The 17,112-nt window shown below is 61.0% G+C and overlaps 1 protein-coding gene across 4 annotated transcripts; it reads right to left on the bottom strand.

Annotated features, from left to right (window-relative positions):
• Positions 1-3,141: 3,141 nt before the first annotated feature.
• Positions 3,142-16,079, bottom strand: OSBPL7 (oxysterol binding protein like 7). Of its 4 annotated transcripts, none has more exons than XM_045299849.1 (23): positions 15,999-16,079; positions 14,523-14,671; positions 14,253-14,378; positions 14,010-14,063; positions 13,378-13,491; positions 12,871-13,008; positions 12,664-12,781; positions 12,085-12,188; positions 11,701-11,793; positions 11,485-11,617; positions 11,307-11,401; positions 11,039-11,134; positions 10,212-10,349; positions 9,636-9,726; positions 8,927-9,174; positions 8,665-8,802; positions 6,817-6,880; positions 6,631-6,709; positions 4,944-5,088; positions 4,707-4,851; positions 4,484-4,628; positions 4,154-4,276; positions 3,142-4,025 (listed from the first exon to the last, which is right to left on the bottom strand). In XM_045299849.1, the coding sequence occupies exons 2-23, from the start codon at positions 14,601-14,603 to the stop codon at positions 3,917-3,919; spliced, it is 2,577 nt and encodes an 858-aa protein (XP_045155784.1). In that variant the 5' UTR covers positions 14,604-14,671; positions 15,999-16,079; the 3' UTR covers positions 3,142-3,916. The 4 variants fall into 4 exon arrangements, with proteins under 4 accessions (XP_045155784.1, XP_045155785.1, XP_045155786.1 ...); XM_045299850.1 differs by having other exon boundaries at positions 4,484-4,610; XM_045299851.1 differs by having other exon boundaries at positions 12,898-13,008.
• Positions 16,080-17,112: the final 1,033 nt, after the last annotated feature.

The following is a 17,112-nucleotide window of genomic DNA, read 5'->3' as shown; positions in this document are numbered from 1 at the left end:
TCTTTGCATAAAACTCTCATACATGAGTTGCTGTGGATTTGTTTCTCTAAAGTACCTAGACTAATACAGCCACTCAGACCAACACCAAGGCATCTGGAGAGTGGTTTTATTTGTTTGTTTGTTTTCTTTCATGAAACATTTTATCTTTTGCCTGTTAAACCCTCCATTTTTGTCTGTCCTCTCACCCGGCCATTGCTTCCTCTCCCTGTTCCCACCCCTGTCCTTGGCCTCCTTGTAGTTATCAAAGTCTTGTCTATTGGCATGGAAACAGCATTTCCTCTGTTTTTTCTTATCACAATGGTGGTATTCACTATTTATCTTTGTAAGATGGACGGAGTTTGCTAAACACGATCTTCTCTAGCTGGTGTTTAAGAGCGTTATCATGGTCTTGTTTGTTATGGATGCGTGCTGTTCTGTATTATGGATGTACCAGAGCTTGTTGAAGGAGCTTATCTATGGGGCACTCACGATGATTCTTTCCCTTGGCAGTTCTTGTGGCAGGCAGGGCATGGCACTTTCAGTGCCAGGGCTGGGTTGAGGCATGTGAGGGCCCTCGACACTGGTTGTCCCTGGTGCATCCTTCTCTGGTTACCTATGCATTTGAACAGCACTTGTGAGTTAGCTGCATACATGTCTATCGATGTCTATGCAAGGAGACCTCAAAAGGGGGTGGGAAAGTTCTTTGTCATTCTTTCAATTCCATGTCCCCATGAACTTTTCGAAGTCCTCTCATATGTACCTGTATACGTAGGCACCCCACTCCCGCCCGGGACTGCTCTTCATGCTGTGGAGTCCCAAGGTATATCTGCCTCCAAATATCTCTGACTCTGCCCGCCCCCGCCCCCCTCCTTGTAGCTTGTTGCTCCTGGGTCAGCCTCTCCTCAGTCCAAACCAAACCCGCTAGCAGCAAGTGCATTCTGGCTATGAGCCGGAGGCTCATGAGGCTGTAAATCTTCCTGAGCAGAGAGCTTCATCTTTCTCGCATTGAGAGAGCTGGAGGAGCCGCCGGTGGTCAGCAGCTAAACGCTTGCTTCCGGACAGCATGGCCAGGGCTCCTTTCCCTGCAGTCAGGACACGCTCTTCCAGTGGACCACTCCCAGGACATGTCCCACAGCTGTTGAGGTGGAAGGTGAGAGTTTGAGGCTATTGGGTGCCCTGTCCAAGATTGGGGTGCTTGTGGCCTGGTGGGGTGAAGCCTAGGGTTCTAATCCCATGTCCCGACTGCGAGGATAACCATTTGTGTGTGCAGAGAGGGAGACTGAGGCCCCAACCCCTCCAGGAGCCCTGGTGACACAGTGGACTCCTGTGCCCACTATGTGGACTTCGACATAGTGAACATGGTCAACAGTTCAAACCCACCAACCACTCCTCCAGAGACAGGCGAGGCTGTCTATTCCTATAAAGTACAGTCTCAGAAGCCACTGGCCAGGGAGTTCTACTTTGTCCTATATGGTGCTAAAGGGTTGGAATTGTCATGATGGTCGTGAGTGAGCGCCACACTGGAGTGCATGGGGCCCCTGGCCCTGCTGGCCTGGGGACCCAGAAGTTGATTTACATCGGTGCTCCTGCTACCAGCGCTCAGGAGTATGTGCTAAAGGCAGCTTGGGGCCAGGGGCCCACGCTCTGGCCACTTCCACCAGGTTCCTCTTGGGTCTGAGGATGGTGGGGTGGGGATTCTGTAATTGGACAGGGCTCCGTCCACCCCCACCCCCGGAGTCCTAAGCAATCCTTTAGGGTCAGGAGAGAGAAGCTGCAGGCGTGGCAAGAACCAGGATGGATTCATCTGCTTCTTTTAGGCCAGCTGTGCTCCCTCAGTGTCTCGGCCAGGAACTGGCCATTGGGTAGCCATGTCCAGCCCAGGCTGTCCTATGAGGTCCCCTGGGACACATGTCCCAGGGGACCTCATAGGACAGCCTAAGCCCTCTGCTGGAACCAGAGGGTCTCCTCAAGAGGACTGACTAGCCGGGTTCCGGGGTGTCTGAGCAGAGCGGAACGGTGGCACGGGGGTTGGTGGGACACATCTTTCACAGATCTTGAGTATGTGCAGCCTCTGGTTTTTTTGAGACAGGGGAGAAGTTATTTCTGATAGGTGGTGTCAAGACAAGTGTGCGAATTTTCACCCTAACACTCTCCATAAATAAACTGCAAATGTAGACCCCCGCCCTTCCCCAGGGGCTGGGGGAGGGCGGGAGGGAAAGACGCAGGTTGGAAGGCAGGCTCTTGCCACCCACTTCACAGAGAAAACATGACTTCCTGCCCAGCACACCAGGGCAGGGCCTGGGGGTACCCCTCACACACCTTGGCACCGCAGCAGCATGAGAAGCCAGGCAAGGGCGGGAAGTCCAGGGGCAGGGAGGCCAGACCACTTGACCACGGTCATCCCCCGGCAGAAGAGCTGGGGTTGGCACTCCGTCTGTGCTGGGGAAGGAGCCCTGATGGAGTAGTGGGCTATGTGTGGAGCTGCTGATGGAAACATCAGAGGTTTGAGCCCACCAGCCGCTCCGTGGAGGATGAGGCCGTCAGCTGGGAAAAAATGTTGCCATCTGGGAAACCCAAGGGGCAATTCCACTCTGTCCTCTGAGCTTGCTCCGAGTCAGGTCAGCTCAGTGGCCCTGAGTTTGGAGTTGGGTGTGTGAGGTGTTGAGGGAAGGTGGGTGTGAGAGGCTGCCACTGGTCCTGTCTCCTTTTGGTCCCTCCCCAACTCTTCCCTGACTCTCAATGAGGGGGCGGTGAGCAGAGACCTGATGGACAATGGTGGGTGGACACTGTCCAGGGGGACATGGACCATGCAGCGTGCAGTCTGCCTGGCTGAAGTGTGGAGGCTTCCTGTAGGCGCTGGAAAGAAATGAGTGGAATCCCAGACAGGCGTGGGCTGTCGTATGTTTGCCTTCAGAATAGCACCCTAAAAGCCAGCATTGACTGGCGGCTGTCTGGGAAGCCGCTGCAACAATCGGGTAAGGGTTGATCCAGGCAAGGGTGGCAGGCAAGGGTTGCTAAGGGCCTGGACTGAGGCCGGCGTGGTGATAAGGGCCCGAGCTGAGAGACAGGTGAGGCAGAAGTGACAGGATGAGGATGTGGGATGGAGGGAGAGGGGAGCAAGGGGGGGGGGGCGGTTCTAGCTCAGGTGAATGGACACAGGCCTAAGTCTGGGACAGTCTTTATTAGAGCTTGGAATGTCCGAGCAATTCACCTTCATCTGAGTCAGACTATGAGAACGCGAGCAGCAATGGGGGACATCAGGCAGGGCGTGCCGGTCAGATGAGGGACCCCTGCTCGCCCGCGAGCAGGAGCTGGGAGGGGGCACGCACACGTGCGTGCATGCGTACACACACACACACAGTTCACTCTCTCTTGGTAGGCGGAGCCAGGCGCCCTGCCTGCCGTCTGCTCCCCACTCTTGAAGAGGCCCCCCTCGGTCACTCGGAGCTGAGGCTGAAGGCTGCCCCTTGAGGGTCGGGAGCTGGAACCTGCAGGCAGCTTGCCACTCCTTGAGGAGAGGGGTTCAGGAAGATGGCAGGGGCAGGGGTGGGAGAAAAGGCCAGCTCCTCTCATTCCCAGCATGCCAACCTCACAGCCTGAGGAGCAACAAGGGGTCCCCGTGGCCTAGGAAGGCACTGAAATGGGGACCAGACCCTGGAAGCCTGGCATCTCTCCCAGGCACCCCAAGGGGGACAGGCAGGGAGCAGAAGAGCACGCACAAAGGGTCCGGCATGCCAGATGGCCAGGGCAGTTGGGGCAGCACACATCCTGCCTGGCCCCTGGTCCGAGGGGGAGGGTGGGGGACTGGGCTGAGATGTAGCCCCTCCAGCCAGCAGAGGGGTGGGAGGTGGGCGGGGAGCTTGGCCTTCCCCAAGTGTCCGTGGTGCAGGGTGGAGGCAGGAGGGTAGCACGGGGCCTCCTGCCCCCGGGGCCGGGGCTACCAGAGCACAGCCCCATCCAGGTTCCCATAGCCCGGCTCGGCCCTTAGGCTCCAGTAGGAGTTGTTGGTGACCCACCACTCCTTCCCACTGCTGTCCACCTGCCGCCTGAGGGAGACAGGAGGAGTTGAGTCTCGGGATCCCAGGGGCTGCCTCCCACTCCACACAGGTTGTCCAGGGGAGAAGGCAGGGCGCCTGGCTGCTGGGGAAGGTCAGGGGTGGGGTGGGGTGTGCACCTGAAGAAGCGCGCCTGGTGCACGATGTTGTTCTCCTCCATCACCTTGCGCCTGTCCCGCTGGAGCTGCTCGATCCTTCGCTTCTGCGCTTCAGCAGCCTGGATGTTCCCCTCCTCCAGGTACCTGGGGGTCCGAGGGCCGTTGGCAGAACCGCCCTCCCTCACAGGCCCCCAAAGCCAAGGTCTCTGTCTCTGGCCCAGCTTGCCCCCTCCCCAGGCCTCCTCCACCCCCAGGTGCCTTATGGGAGGGGAAAAGGCCTTGTCCCAGCTCCTTGGGGCGAGGGAGGGAGGGAGTGCAGTGGCCCTGGCGTGGCTTCTGCGGGGTGCTGACCTCTGGTCTGGCCGGAGCCGCGTGTCAGTGGAGGGCAGGGAACGCTTCAGCTCCGCCGTCAGCTCGTTCAGCTCCAGGGCAAACTGAGTGAAGCCGAAGTTGCGCTCGTGGTCTGGGGGCATGGCGTCTGGAGGGAAGGCAAGGGCTGGGGCAGGTGCACGATGCAACGCTGCCCTCCCTTGAGCCCCCTCCCCCCACAGCCGCTGCTGCTGCTCCCACGTACTGGGCTTCCATATGCACTGGCCGCCTGGTGGGGGTCCCCGGTACAGGCCTTCGTGCCACTTCCCCAAGAGCCGGTGGAGGACGCGGCCGCTCCGGCTGAACACGGCACCCTGCACCTCGTGGATGTTGGAGCTCCAGTACTTCGCCTGGGTGGGAGTGGGGGTGTGAGGTGAGACCCATGCCCAGGCTGACCTCCGGAGCAGAGGGAGCTGGGGGCTGGTCCGGGAGGCGGGCCCACCTTGCAGAAGGTGATCTTGCAGTGGCAGGAGCTGTCCCGGGTGTTCCTGATTAGCACCTCGCCGTAGTGCTCAATCCAGCGCTGGCCACTCAGGATGTTGTGGATGCAGGACGTCACCTTGTTCCACTCAAAGTGGTCCCCAAACCTGGGAGAGACGGGTATGGAGGGCAGCCGGCCGCCCTGGGAACCCGCTACCACCCGAGTCAGGGAGCACCTATCTAGCTGGAACAAGCCCCACGGGGCTGGGAAAAGAACTGGGAGGCCGGCACAGCCCTGGCTCTCCACAAAGGAGGACTGACGTGTAAAGCAGCACCCCCTCCCCCAAATGCATGCCGTGCCCTGGTCTGTGTTCGTTCTTACAGCTTTTCGAGCCTAAGGGATGGGGATAACAACTTAGATATAGTCCCTACCCTGGGTGCCAGGGACCGTGGTAGATACGGTAATATATAATATCCAATTCAATCCTCACTTCTATTGGGCATCATCTGTTATTCCTACTTTATCCGCCACTTCTCCGCCAGTTGGTCATACGGTGGTGGTTTGTGTATTGTTGTGATGCTAGAAGCTGTGCCACTGGTATTTGAACTACCAGCGGGGTCACCTATGGCGACCGGTTTCAGTGTCACTTCCAGACTAAGACAGACTAGGAAGAAGGATAAGAGGACCACTCCTTAAAACCAGCCACTGAAAACCTCATGAACAGCCGTGGAATGCGGCCTGATACAGGGCCGGGAGGGGAGCCCCTCCGGTTAGTGGACACTGGCACTACGACTGGGGAATCACTGCTTCGGGACTGACACAGTGGCTGCAGCTATGGGCTCAAAGGCAACAGCACTTGGGAGGGTGCTGCTGGACCGGGCCATGTTCTCTTCTGTTGTGCGAGGTCCCTGTGAGTCAGAACCGACATGACAGCTTCTCCTCTTCCTCACCACCGCCTCTACCTCCACCACCACCACCACCACCACCACCTATTCTAATGAGCAGACGCTAAGGCATGGGTCTGATTTTGGTCTGGCTTAGCCATTTAAGTGACAGAACCAAGACTCTCACCCAAGACTTCTGACTCCGATTCCTTTCCTACCCCTTATACTGACTTCCAGCTAACTCCTGGAACCCCGATGCTTAAGCCCTGGTTCCCTCTCTGGCTTACCCCTCGTCTCCGATGCCTCCCTAGCCTGGAAAATGAGCTAGATGGTTTCAGATGTGGTTTGTGACCCATTAGTCCTGAAATCAATTTAGGTGTGTATGCGCGCGTGCGCGCACACACACACACTGGCTTAAAGTATCAAATTCACATCTTACTGTGAGTCATGGTTCAAAAAAGTGTTAAAGCCACTAAATCCAATGACCTCTTGGGGCCCTTCCAGCTCGACTGTTCTAAGCAATTCACCTTTCTTCATTGGCACTCGCTGTGCATACAGGACTCCCGGGATAGTGCAAATGGTTAGCACTGGGCTACTAACCGAAAGGTTGGTGGTTCAAACCCTCCCAGGGGTGCCTTGGAACAAAGGTCAGGCATACTTCTTCCTCAAGGTCACAGCCCTGGAAACCCTTGGGGAGCAGCTTGAGGGCAGGGGTGTGCAGACCCTGCCTCCGCCCCAGTCAGCTGCAGCCAGGCCTCCCCTCTGTCCCTACCACCCACCGGGCACGGGGCCCATCACTTGTGGCTGAGCCTCAGGACACACACCTGGGCAGGCTGACATTGACGGTCCCCACTGGCACAATCTCCAGGGATTTGCCCCAGAACTTGTTCTTCCACTTCATGTCTGGAATTGGGGTTAGGGAAGGGAGGGCAAAGAGCAGCGATGAGGGCGGAGGGTGTTCCAGCCCCTCCCCACCTGCCCTGCACCTGGCTTGGCCCCACCTCCGTCACCTTGCCAGAAGATGAAGTTCTCCGACTCTGCGTGGCATGCCGAGATAGGCGGGTGGTGGGAGACCTTGGTGCACAGAGAACACGTTCTCTTGAGACCTTCTCTGAGGACCTTGAACTCTGCCCCCAGACCACCAGGACCCCCTCGAACCTTTATTCTTGCCTCCGTTTCCTGGCACACCAGCTCTCCCACGTGCCATCTTTGGCCACCACCCTGATCCCACCCACTAGTCATCCTGGTCCCCACCAGGCTGCCCCTTCTCACTCATTCTCCTCCCTCCTGAACCTGCCCCAACCCCCTGCCTGCAAGCCACCCTCCCCTCGCCATCGCCTTCATCCCACACCTGTGAAACTTGGCTGTCCTCAGAACGCCACCGCACCTGGAATTTCAACTCCAACATCCCACAGCCTGCCCTGCCCTGCCCTGCCTCTCTCTGAATTCCTTGCCTCCCCCAACTCTGACCCTGGCAACCCCGCCAAGCTTCAAATCTTTCCTACCTACCACAGGCCCCGCCCACTCCCTTCAAACCACACCCCCTTCAACCACAGGAAAACAGAAATAAGGATGCAAGCCTTCCCCTCCGGCCTCCCACACCATCTTTTCCACATCTTTTTCTGCTTCGGAGTCAGGGTCAGGTGCCCCCCACCCACTTCCTCCCCTGCAGAAGTCCCTCCCTCCTCCCTCCCACTCTCTCTGGACCATTAGGTGCTGCCCCCAGAATACAAGTGTTTCCTGTTCCTGAGCCTCCCCTTCCCACCAGGTCCGCTGGATCTGCATATGCATAAGTACTTCGGGGAGGAGCCACAAAAGTGGGTGGCCTCAGTCCTGCAGGAGCAGTGGGTGGGAGGCACGCGGACTTCGTTGCGATTGTATGCACGCCTGACTGGATTCAGGCGGACTGGGCCGTTCTCCCTGTTTTCAAACGCATTTAAAGTCTAAACAGGAAAGTCATGTCCACCTTCCATCTGCCTTCCTCCACAGCCACTCCCCTGTGAAGGAGGAGTCTATGACTCCGCCCACTACCCAAACTTGGGGCCCCCTCTCCTACCACTCACAGGTTAGCTCCACCCAGTGCCCCCCGCTCCAGCACCAGCACCACCTGTCCCCCCTGCCCACCTCCCCCACAGGTCTTGGAAGTCAACCCAAACGCCAGGCTGCATGCCTCCCAAATAATGCCACCTTCATATACCCTCAGCCTCACTAAATGGCACTGGCACCAGTCACCCACCAGAAATCTGAGGCCACAGGGCTGCTGCTTCTAGTTGGCCAGGTACATCCTGTGCACCACAGACCAGTATCTCCTGAGTCCAAGTCCGCCCAGGCCTGAGGCCCAACCTAAGTGCAGTCCCTCGCTGCTCTTGCTCCGACAGACATAAATGGCTCTTAATGGCCTCTCTGGGCACCCCCACACACTGCCGAGGGCTTCCCATGAAATACCATTCTGGGCAGTCTCTCTAGTGACTCCCCCTGGCCTTCAGGAGAAACAACAACACAGAACCAACTCGTCCTCACCAGGACCCTCAGCCTCCTCCCAGACCAGTTCCCTCCTCTCCAGGCTGGGGCATCGCGTTCTCCCACCCCCAGCCAACTCCTGCTGTTCCTGCAAGACTCGGCTGAGACCTGGCCCCCAGAGCAGGGTTTCCGGGGGGGGGGGGGGCAGACAAATAACCTCGGGTTCCCACGACCCCACCTCTAGCCCCTCAGTTCTTCCTTTCAATGTCATCCCCAGGCTGCCCCATGCTCCTTCCTCCTTGCCCTAGGCCCTCTGCCCCACCCCCACCCCACCCAGCTGCTCCTCCCTGAAGGCCAGGTCCCTCCCTGCCCAGCACCTAGCACCCCGGGGCTCACACCTGCTCGCTGATGAAGCGGAAGCCCCGGTCAGGCCGCTCACACTCGTAGGTCTCCCCCAGGACGGGGTTGAAGGGCTTGCAGCCTGCTCGGTGGTACGTGGAAGAATAGGCAGAGACGGCAAAGGCTGCGACATACACCTGCAGGGAGAAGGCCGCTGAGCAGGGGGCATGCCCAGGGGAGGGGCATTGCTGGAACTGGGGCGCTCCAGGGGCAAGGGCCAGCCCTGCTAGGCTTTCCTGGGGGCAGGGGGCTGGCGGGTACCATGCGCTCGCAGGGGTCGGCAGTGCGGCTGGCCTGGTCCAGGAGGCTGCTGTACTCCAGCTCCTCGCAGAGCCGCTGCAGGGTGTTGAGCGGCTCGTTGAGCTGCACGGGCATGGAGACCTTGGACAGGTCTTTGCCGATGTTGTTACGCAGGATGTTCCACAGGCTGACCTCGGTCCCGGGCCCACTGGCTGCAGGCAGGCAGCGGCGACGGGGCGGCCCCACAGCTCTTCCTGAAACACAGCCCCCTGGGGCCCAGCCCAGCCTGTCACTTCCAGTCCTCCAGCCCTGCAGACATCCAACCTGCTGGACCAGCCCCCCTGGGACCTGAGAGGACAGTCCCCACCGCCGGACTCCCATGCCCCAGGAGCTGTTCCCAAGTCCCCACCGGGGCCTTCTATACCCTTCTGCAAACAGACACAGGCTATGGGACACAGACAAAAACGGCCCGTTTTACAGATAGGAAGCAGACGCCAGTGTCAAATGGCTCATCCAAAGCCAGGCAGTTAGAAAGAGGGCAAGGGGGCCTTCAACCTGACCCTGACCTGCAGCTCACACCTTCATCTTCCTTCCTTCCTTCCTTCCTGGGTCATCTGCGGGGTCAGTCAGCACCCAAGCCCACGAGGACTCCCTCCCCTCCAAAGCCTGGGCCCTGGATGACAGCCCCTTTCCCGCCACCTCCAGCCCTCTGTCCCCGCCTGGCTGGCACCTTTCTGACAGCGCTCGGCCCCCCTGAGGTCCAGCAGCTCCTCGGACAGGCTGGTGATTTCACTGGTACACGACTCCTCCTCCTCAGAGCCCTGGGTCAGGACAGATGACAGGCCGGGCAGAGTGTGCCCCCCGGGCAGCTGGGCAGTGCCCAGGGCCTGGCAAGAATCTGCCCGGCTAGCCCTTTGGTAGGGAGGGGAAGAGAATGTATTGGGGGTGGGGGGGTCTGAGGCCTGAGGCACCAGGGGAGGCTGGCATCACGGAGCGAGACCTTGTGAGGGGGAAGACCTGGCACTCTAACTGGGGGGACTCGACAGGTGACAGACGACGGGACTCGGGGTTTGGGGAGTGGGATCAGGGGAGTGGTGAAGTAGAAACCAGTCACAGGAGGATGACTGGGGTGGGGTCCAGGCAGCCGGGACTGGAGAACCCCCTGGGGACAAAGTCTGTCAAGCTGGGAGATCTCTGAGCAGGGCCCCAGGGATGGCAGCTGATACGGACAGAAAGGACTCAGGAACCCATCGATGATTCTGGTCTCTCTGGACCCTCGCTCCATATTCCCAGGGGTCTCCCTCACCTCGTTCTCCGAAGAGCTGGCCGAGAGGAGGACCTCGCAGGCATCGAAGAACTCCGTGTGGGAATCGGCCAGGGACAGGACGCTGCTCTGTGACAGCTGGGGGGTCAGTTCCCGCCCCTTCATGTACAGAGCTTCTTGCTGTGGGAACCAGACGGCTGTGAGGCCCCAGACGCTGCGTCAGGAGTCAGGAAGCACACAGGGGAGGGGGGGGGACACTTTCACAGTCTGAGGGGCACATCTGCCTGTGAGCAGGAGGGAGAGGCGGGGGAGCCGAGGGGCGAGGGGCTGAGGGCCTGGGACTGAAGGGACCCAGGTCCCGTATCCACTGGCACTGCCTGAGAACTTCATAGCAGCCCACCCGAGCCCTTCATGTACATGAATGCATTCATCGTCACGAACAGGCGACGGGGCCGGGGGGAGGCTGTCACCCCCACCATGCCGGCTTGCAGAGGAGGTCTGAGGTCTGAGGCTCAGGGTCACCAGGGCAGCCCCGGGGTCCGTGTTGACAACCCTTGACTGGAGAACACTGCCCTGACTTAACACTGTGAATGACTGGAGTTGAATTTCTTACCAACCGAAGCCTGGGATTATCTGCGTATCTCTCTCAGCCAAGGAGTCAGTGTCGACTCCTGGGGACTCCAGAGGACAGGGCAGAGCTGCCCCTTTGGGTTTCCGAAACAGTAACTCTTTACAGGGCTCAAAAGCCTCATCTCTTCCCCAACTTCCACGTGAGACTGAATTATCAAAGCCCGCTGAGCCAAGCTTGCCACGCACACCCCACCACCCCGCGGAGAAACGGCCGAGACCTGCAGCCCACCGCCTCTCACCTCCTCGGGGTTGAGGGAGCTGAAGGAGTCCGCGGTGGTGTCTGAGGAGATGGACAGTGAGTGGAGGCGCCTCTGGCCAGCTGGGACCTCAGAGATCTGCAGGGACAGGTGAGGGGACAGGGTGCTGGGAAGGGTGAAGCCTGCTCACCTGTGCAGAATGCCCTGCCGGGTCTCCTTGTTGGGGGCCAGGTCTGCGTTCAGCCCCCGGGCTTGCAGAATGGAGCCTCCAGCCCCTGCCCCCACCGCCTCCCTGGTACCCCAGCCTCACCCCCAGCCTTGAGAGCTCCAAGCCCGGGGGCAGGTCCCTCAGATGGTCCCGTTCAGCGGCGAGGGCGGCCAGTACACTGCTGAGGGAGCTGTGCACTGTGGGGGGACAGGGCCGGCCATCAGACTCCCCGTCTCTCCCTCCTGCCTGACCTTGCCCCCTCCAGCAGGCACGCACTCACCCTTCTGGGCTAGGGCCCAGAAACTGCGCTGCAGATGGGCATAGTCCGGGGGTGGCAGCCCTCGGGGGCCCGAGGGGTCTCGGGACTCCAGGTAGCGAGACAGGTTCGGAACAGAGCCATGGAGACGACCCACCTGTCGGGGAAGGGGAGTTAGCGGGGGGCACCCTCCTTCAGAGCGGCCCACCCACAGGGATCAAGGGCACCGGCCCCCCTCACCCGTCCAATGGTGTCATCCTTGGCGAAGCTCTGTGTGCACCACATGCGGCTGCTCCGTTTCCCCTTCTTGGGTCTCTCCGTCGTCACGGACGCCTGGCAGTCAAGGCGGGGCTTTAACTGGGTAGGGGGCCATACCCGTGGGGCCTGGGGGAGAGGCAAAGGGGGAGGGCAGCCCAGGCCAGGGGTGGGGGACAAGGAAGACCAACAGGGTGGCAGATCCTAGGAACAGGAGGGAGGAAGGCTCTGAGGGGGAGTGTGGACAAGGGGCTCAGAGCCATGAGGCAGGTGGAGGCTCTCAGCAACCTGCCGTGATCGAGTGGATGAGGCCATCCCAGGCGAGCAACAGGGAGTGAGGGCAGCAGATGGGGGAGCCCCGGGCCTTGCCTGGTGCGTGGGGATCACCGGGGCGGAGGGGATCCGGTGCAGGGACTCCAGGCTCTGGAGGAGTCTGTGTAGCTCCTGCAGCTTCCCCTGACACTCCGAGAGCTCTGGGCAGAGAGGGCAGGAGGAAGTCCCTGTCCCACCACCGGCAGGGCCCCCCTTCCGCCAAAGACTTCACCGGCAGCCACAGAAATCCCAGCAGAGACTTCCCCGCCCTTGCTCAGGAAGCCAGACCCCTTAACGAATGCCCGCCCCTCGCCTGGCTTCCCAGGAGGGTCTGTACCCAAATCTCCCTCAGGCCCCAGACCTCACCTCTGCTACCTTCACCCTGGGGGGACCTGCGACTCCCTAGCTCCACTCCTCTGGACCCTCCCCAACCCCTGCATTGGCATCCTGTGTCCGGGCTGTCTGCCAGCTGAGGCAGCCTCAGGAGCAGCTCAGAGCAGGAGAGGCTGTATGTGCTTCTGTTACCAGACAGGGGCTCCCCAAGGCAGGGACAGAGGTGACCGGGCAACCCTTCTATGAACACTGATGCACCAAGACCCAACAGCGTGGCCCACGGGGCCCGGGGCCAGCCCTCACCATGGGAGCAGCGGTCTAGGCCGTCACTGTCCCTGAGCCAGGAGGACACCTTCTCCCGGGGGCCCACTCCAGGGAGGGCCGCCGTGCTACCCACAGTTGGAAGCTGAGCACCTGCAACCTATGGGGTGAGGGGATGGTCAGGAAGGTCAGTGTCAGCCTCGCTGGGCCTCCCAGTTGCCCCAGTCCCCACTCCAATCACCACTTCACCTGGCCCCACTCCTGGGCCCCTCTGACCTTCTGATGAGCGGTGTTGGGCAGTGGGCCACGGAGCATGTCCAGGCGCTGGGCCAGGCGGTGGGCACGCAGTTGGGCTACCCAGCTCTGGAACAGGTCCTGGGATTTGATCTGCAGGAGAGAAGAGATGGGGCTGGGGGAGGTAGAAGGAAGGACTGCTTTCCAGGGGCAAGAAGTGGGGGCCCTGGTTCCCAGGTAGGCAGAGCCTCTCCCCAAAGCCCGTAGCTTGTGCAAGCCCCGACGGGAAGGCCAAGCCCAGCTCCCCTGGAGCCTGCGCCCCCAGAGCTCTGTGCCTGCTCACATAACAAGCAGCGGCAGGTGCATCTGCCAGGGACTGTTTTACACAGTAGAGCATCCTTTTTGTCTAACGGGGCCCACAGATGACGACACCCGCCCCGAGCCCCAGCCCCTCTCTTGTGTGCCCCAGTTCCTCTGCCAGGCCAGGGGCCAAGTCACTCTCCCTGGCTCACAGGATGTCACCTTGAGGTGGTAGATGTTGTCTTCCGTATCCAAGTCAATGCGCTGGGCCTTCTTGTTGATGGACATGACAGACAGGCGCACATCAATGGAGCCATGGGGCTTCCCCTTGGCGATCTGGGGTGCGAGTTGGTGAGGGGAGAGGGGGTTGGCTTTAGGCTCTCAGGGCCAGGAGCCCCTCCACCCTCATCTCCCTGAAGCAGCAGTCCCAAGTCACAGTATTAGTAGGAACTTGTCAGTCACCCTACTGTGGACAGAACACCCTGCTGTGTCAAGTCCCACTCTGAGCTCTGTGGAGAATCACCCCCACGCCTAGGAACCTGCAAGGCTGAGCTTCTCTTCTCTCGGCCACACTCCCTTGTTCCCAACAGGGCCCAGGGCCGTAGACAAGCCCCACGAGAGCTCCCATTTCGTGTCGGTGCCAACCTCCGTCCAGAGGGCCTCAAGGGTATCCTGCCCTTCACATGCCAACAGCCCTACACACTGCAGTCTCAGAGGCGAGGAAACCCAGGCCCACTTCCAGCAAACGGTGTAGCTAGGATTCAGACCCTGCTCTCTGCCCCCCACTGTCCTCTGGCTGCCTGGGACATTCTGGGGCCGCTCCTCCCTCTGCCCTGAGCAGAGGCCCAACTCACATCTTGCCGGGTGGTTGCATAGTGCAGGATCCCGTCCTCGAGCACAAAGTACCTCTGTGGCATCGCCCAGGAGGCGGAGAGGGAAGGGTGGGGGTGGGGGTGGGGTAGGGTGGGGGCAGAGAGAGCAACCACAACACACACTTTGCTGCTGCAACAAGCAAACGCCCGGGATGGCCCACAGCCTCCCCCTCCAGCCCCAGCCCACCCCCACCCAGGCTCCGCCCCTCGCCCTGCCCACCCTACCTTGTGCCAGCCCTTCAGAGGCCACTTCCTCTTCTTAAGCAGGTGGCCTTCCTGCCTCTCTGCCATGATACCTCCTGCCTCCAGCCGGCCCCGGGGCTCCTCCACCACCTCCCACAGCTCCGAGGCCTGCAGATCGGCACAGGGAGGGTGGGGAGCAGCTAGTAAGGCCACCATGTCAGTCCCCTCCCTTTGGGACCAGCTCAGGCCAGCCCCTCCCACCCCCACCATCCCCCACCCACCACCCCACTGCCTGCTCTCCCATTCCCAGACCTGCTGGGCACTGCTGGGCTTTGAAGACTGAGTGCTCTCCGTCAGGGAGGGCGGGTCCCTCTCCCTCTCCTGGCAGTCCATGGAGAAGGGAGCAGCCACTCCCTGCTGGGGACAGAGGGCAGGGTGAGTCACCTTGTCCTGAAGGGGCCCTGGAAGGAAAAGAGAGGTCCTGTTAGCTCAGATCACCTGTCACCTGCAGCCTCCCCCACCCCCAAGCCCCTTGGGCACCCTCTGGAGTAAGAATATCAGCTCATCTGAGCCCCGGGTGGGTCTCCTGGCCCCCACGCCCCTGCTGGAGGTGAACTGAATGCAGCTGGCAGGCTGGTGCCCAGAAAGGTGCAGAAAGTTCACAGAGCCCCGCCTTGGGCACACTGCGGGGCTCTGGGAAACACCAGCGCCTTCTTGGAAGGGCTCTGGAGGCCTTCAGAGGTGAGGCAGGGGAGCGAAGGGAAGGACAGGACACCAAGGAAGGGCCGAGGGGGCCAGAGACAAGGGGGCCAGAGACGGGATCAAGCTCTCAGCCCACCGCCTGACCCTCAGGCCGCTCCTAGCCCCCACCACAGCCTGGAGGTGCAAAAGCAAAGTCCCCCCAAATTCCTCACTCCCCAGCCCTACCAGTTGATCCCCATATCCCCTTAGTTCTTGGGCTCCAATTTTCTGCAGTGGACACTGAGGCCTGAGTCAGCCCCCACCTTTTCCTGTGTCTCCTTCCACCAGTCCTCCCCCTGAATTCCCACCAGGGCCCCCTTGTGCCCCAAAGCCTTGTCATCCCTGTCCCACTAGTCAGGCCCCAAGGGGCTACTATAGTACTGTACACCCAGCGAGCATGGGGACTGAGCTGGTGGAGACAGGGTGTGCAGGGGGGTAGGGAGGGGACAGGAAAGGAGGTGGCCCTCAGCATGCCAGGTCCACACAGGTCCCACAGCAGTGCCTGCGGCCCTGGCACCAGCCCCGGCCATACCCGGCTCCGAGACCATCAATAATGCAAGAAGTGGTGTGTGTGTGTGTGTGTGTGTGTGTGTGTGTGTGTGTGTCCTGGTGGGGAGGGGACTGGAAGGGTGAGGCTGCGAGGATGGGGGCAGTGACTCAGGTCACCTTCGAGAACCAGCACCTGAGGAGCAGGGGTCGGCCGGCCAGGGACAGGGACTCGGTGGAGAAAGGAAAGCTGGGAGGTGGGTGGGAGCGGAGGCTGGCCCAGGGGGTGGTGGTGAACCCCCTGCCCTCAGTCCTGCAAAGTTCCCAAACTCTTGGGGTGTTGGGGTATTTCTGTGGCCTGGCTCTGGGAGTGGCCTGGCTCTGGGCCCCCCTCCCCGTGGCAAGCCTGACCCCTCACTGTTTGCGGGTGGAGGTGGAGGATGTGTCGGGAGGGGTGGGGGTCCAGGCGGCAGGTGAGCAGTCCTCCCCGCTCCATTCCCCACCACCCCGGGGCTCGGGCTTCAGGGGCGCTGTCAGCTGGGCGGGCGCGCGGCCCCTTACCCCAGGCGCCATGGACGCCGGAGCTCCTTGGCCCGCGCGCCGCTCCACCTGAGTCACGTCTCCGCCTCGCAGGCTCCCTCGGCGCGGGGCTGAGCGGAGCAGTGGCAGCTGCTGCTGCAGGAACCAGGAAGGAAGGGGACGTCGGAGCCTCCCCTCCAGCCGGATCTCCCCCCGCCCCCTCGCCGTCCCCTGCTCCCGCCCAGCGCCGGCGGCCGCTCAGCTCTGCCCCCCTGCTCCCCGGAGGACTCAGGGCCGAGCAGGCTCCCCCCAGCGCCAGCCGATCCGGCTCAGGCGCAGGGGCACCGTCCCCACTGGGCCGAGCTCCAGGTAGCGGCGAGAAGCCTGCGAGCTGCTGGCCCCCCGCCAGTGGGGGGAAAGGGCTCATTCAATCTACGGTGGCCCCGGCCGCACTGAGTGCTCAAGGCCATTTCCTTATGAACCCTGCCAAACCGATCATTTTACATCCGAAAATAGATGGCAAAAGTTGGAGCCAGCCACTGTATCAGGCTAATGGGAAGGGATGGCTGGATGCCCCGTCAGGGGCAAGACTGGGCTCAGAGCATGCACTGAGACTGTGCCTAGGGGTGACATCCTAAGTCAGGACCCATCGGGGGGCCTCTCGAAGCGCCTTGCCTCCTCAATGTCTGGTTCCCGGGTGGGTCTTTTTGGGGTAAACTGCAGCCAACTCCCAACTCTGGGCTCCTGCCCTCCCCTGAGTGACCCTGCCTTTCTGCTGCAGGCCCGAGGTCCAGGTGCTGGGTTCTCATTCAAAACCAGCTCCGGAGAAAGACCGGAAACTCAACTGCTTGGGGGAAAACACACCACTTTCAGTGAAGTTAAAGCAACTTTCCGGGAAGCAGTCTTTGAAGGTGGGGCTGAGGGCCTGACAGCAGTGCGCGGTCTCTGCCCCCAACAGTAACGTCCTCCGTCGGCCACTTCCCCATCCACCTGGACCCCACAGGCCTTGGCTTACCCAGGTCCTTTACCCCTCAGGAGCCACCTGCTGTCTGTGGAGGGGCCCTGGGAGACTGGGGAAGCCACTCAGCGGCAGTGGGGCAGCCTTGACCAGGGAGGCTCTGGCACTCGGAAGCCTCCAGAGCCTTTTAATCCACTT

This window comes from Echinops telfairi, unplaced genomic scaffold (assembly GCF_000313985.2).
Source record: "Echinops telfairi isolate 266 unplaced genomic scaffold, ASM31398v2 ScPeMD7_7458;HRSCAF=8496, whole genome shotgun sequence".
Lineage (NCBI taxonomy): Eukaryota > Metazoa > Chordata > Mammalia > Afrosoricida > Tenrecidae > Echinops > Echinops telfairi.
The sequence above is the reverse complement of the archived record's forward strand: the minus strand, read 5'-3'. Positions and strand labels throughout refer to the sequence as shown.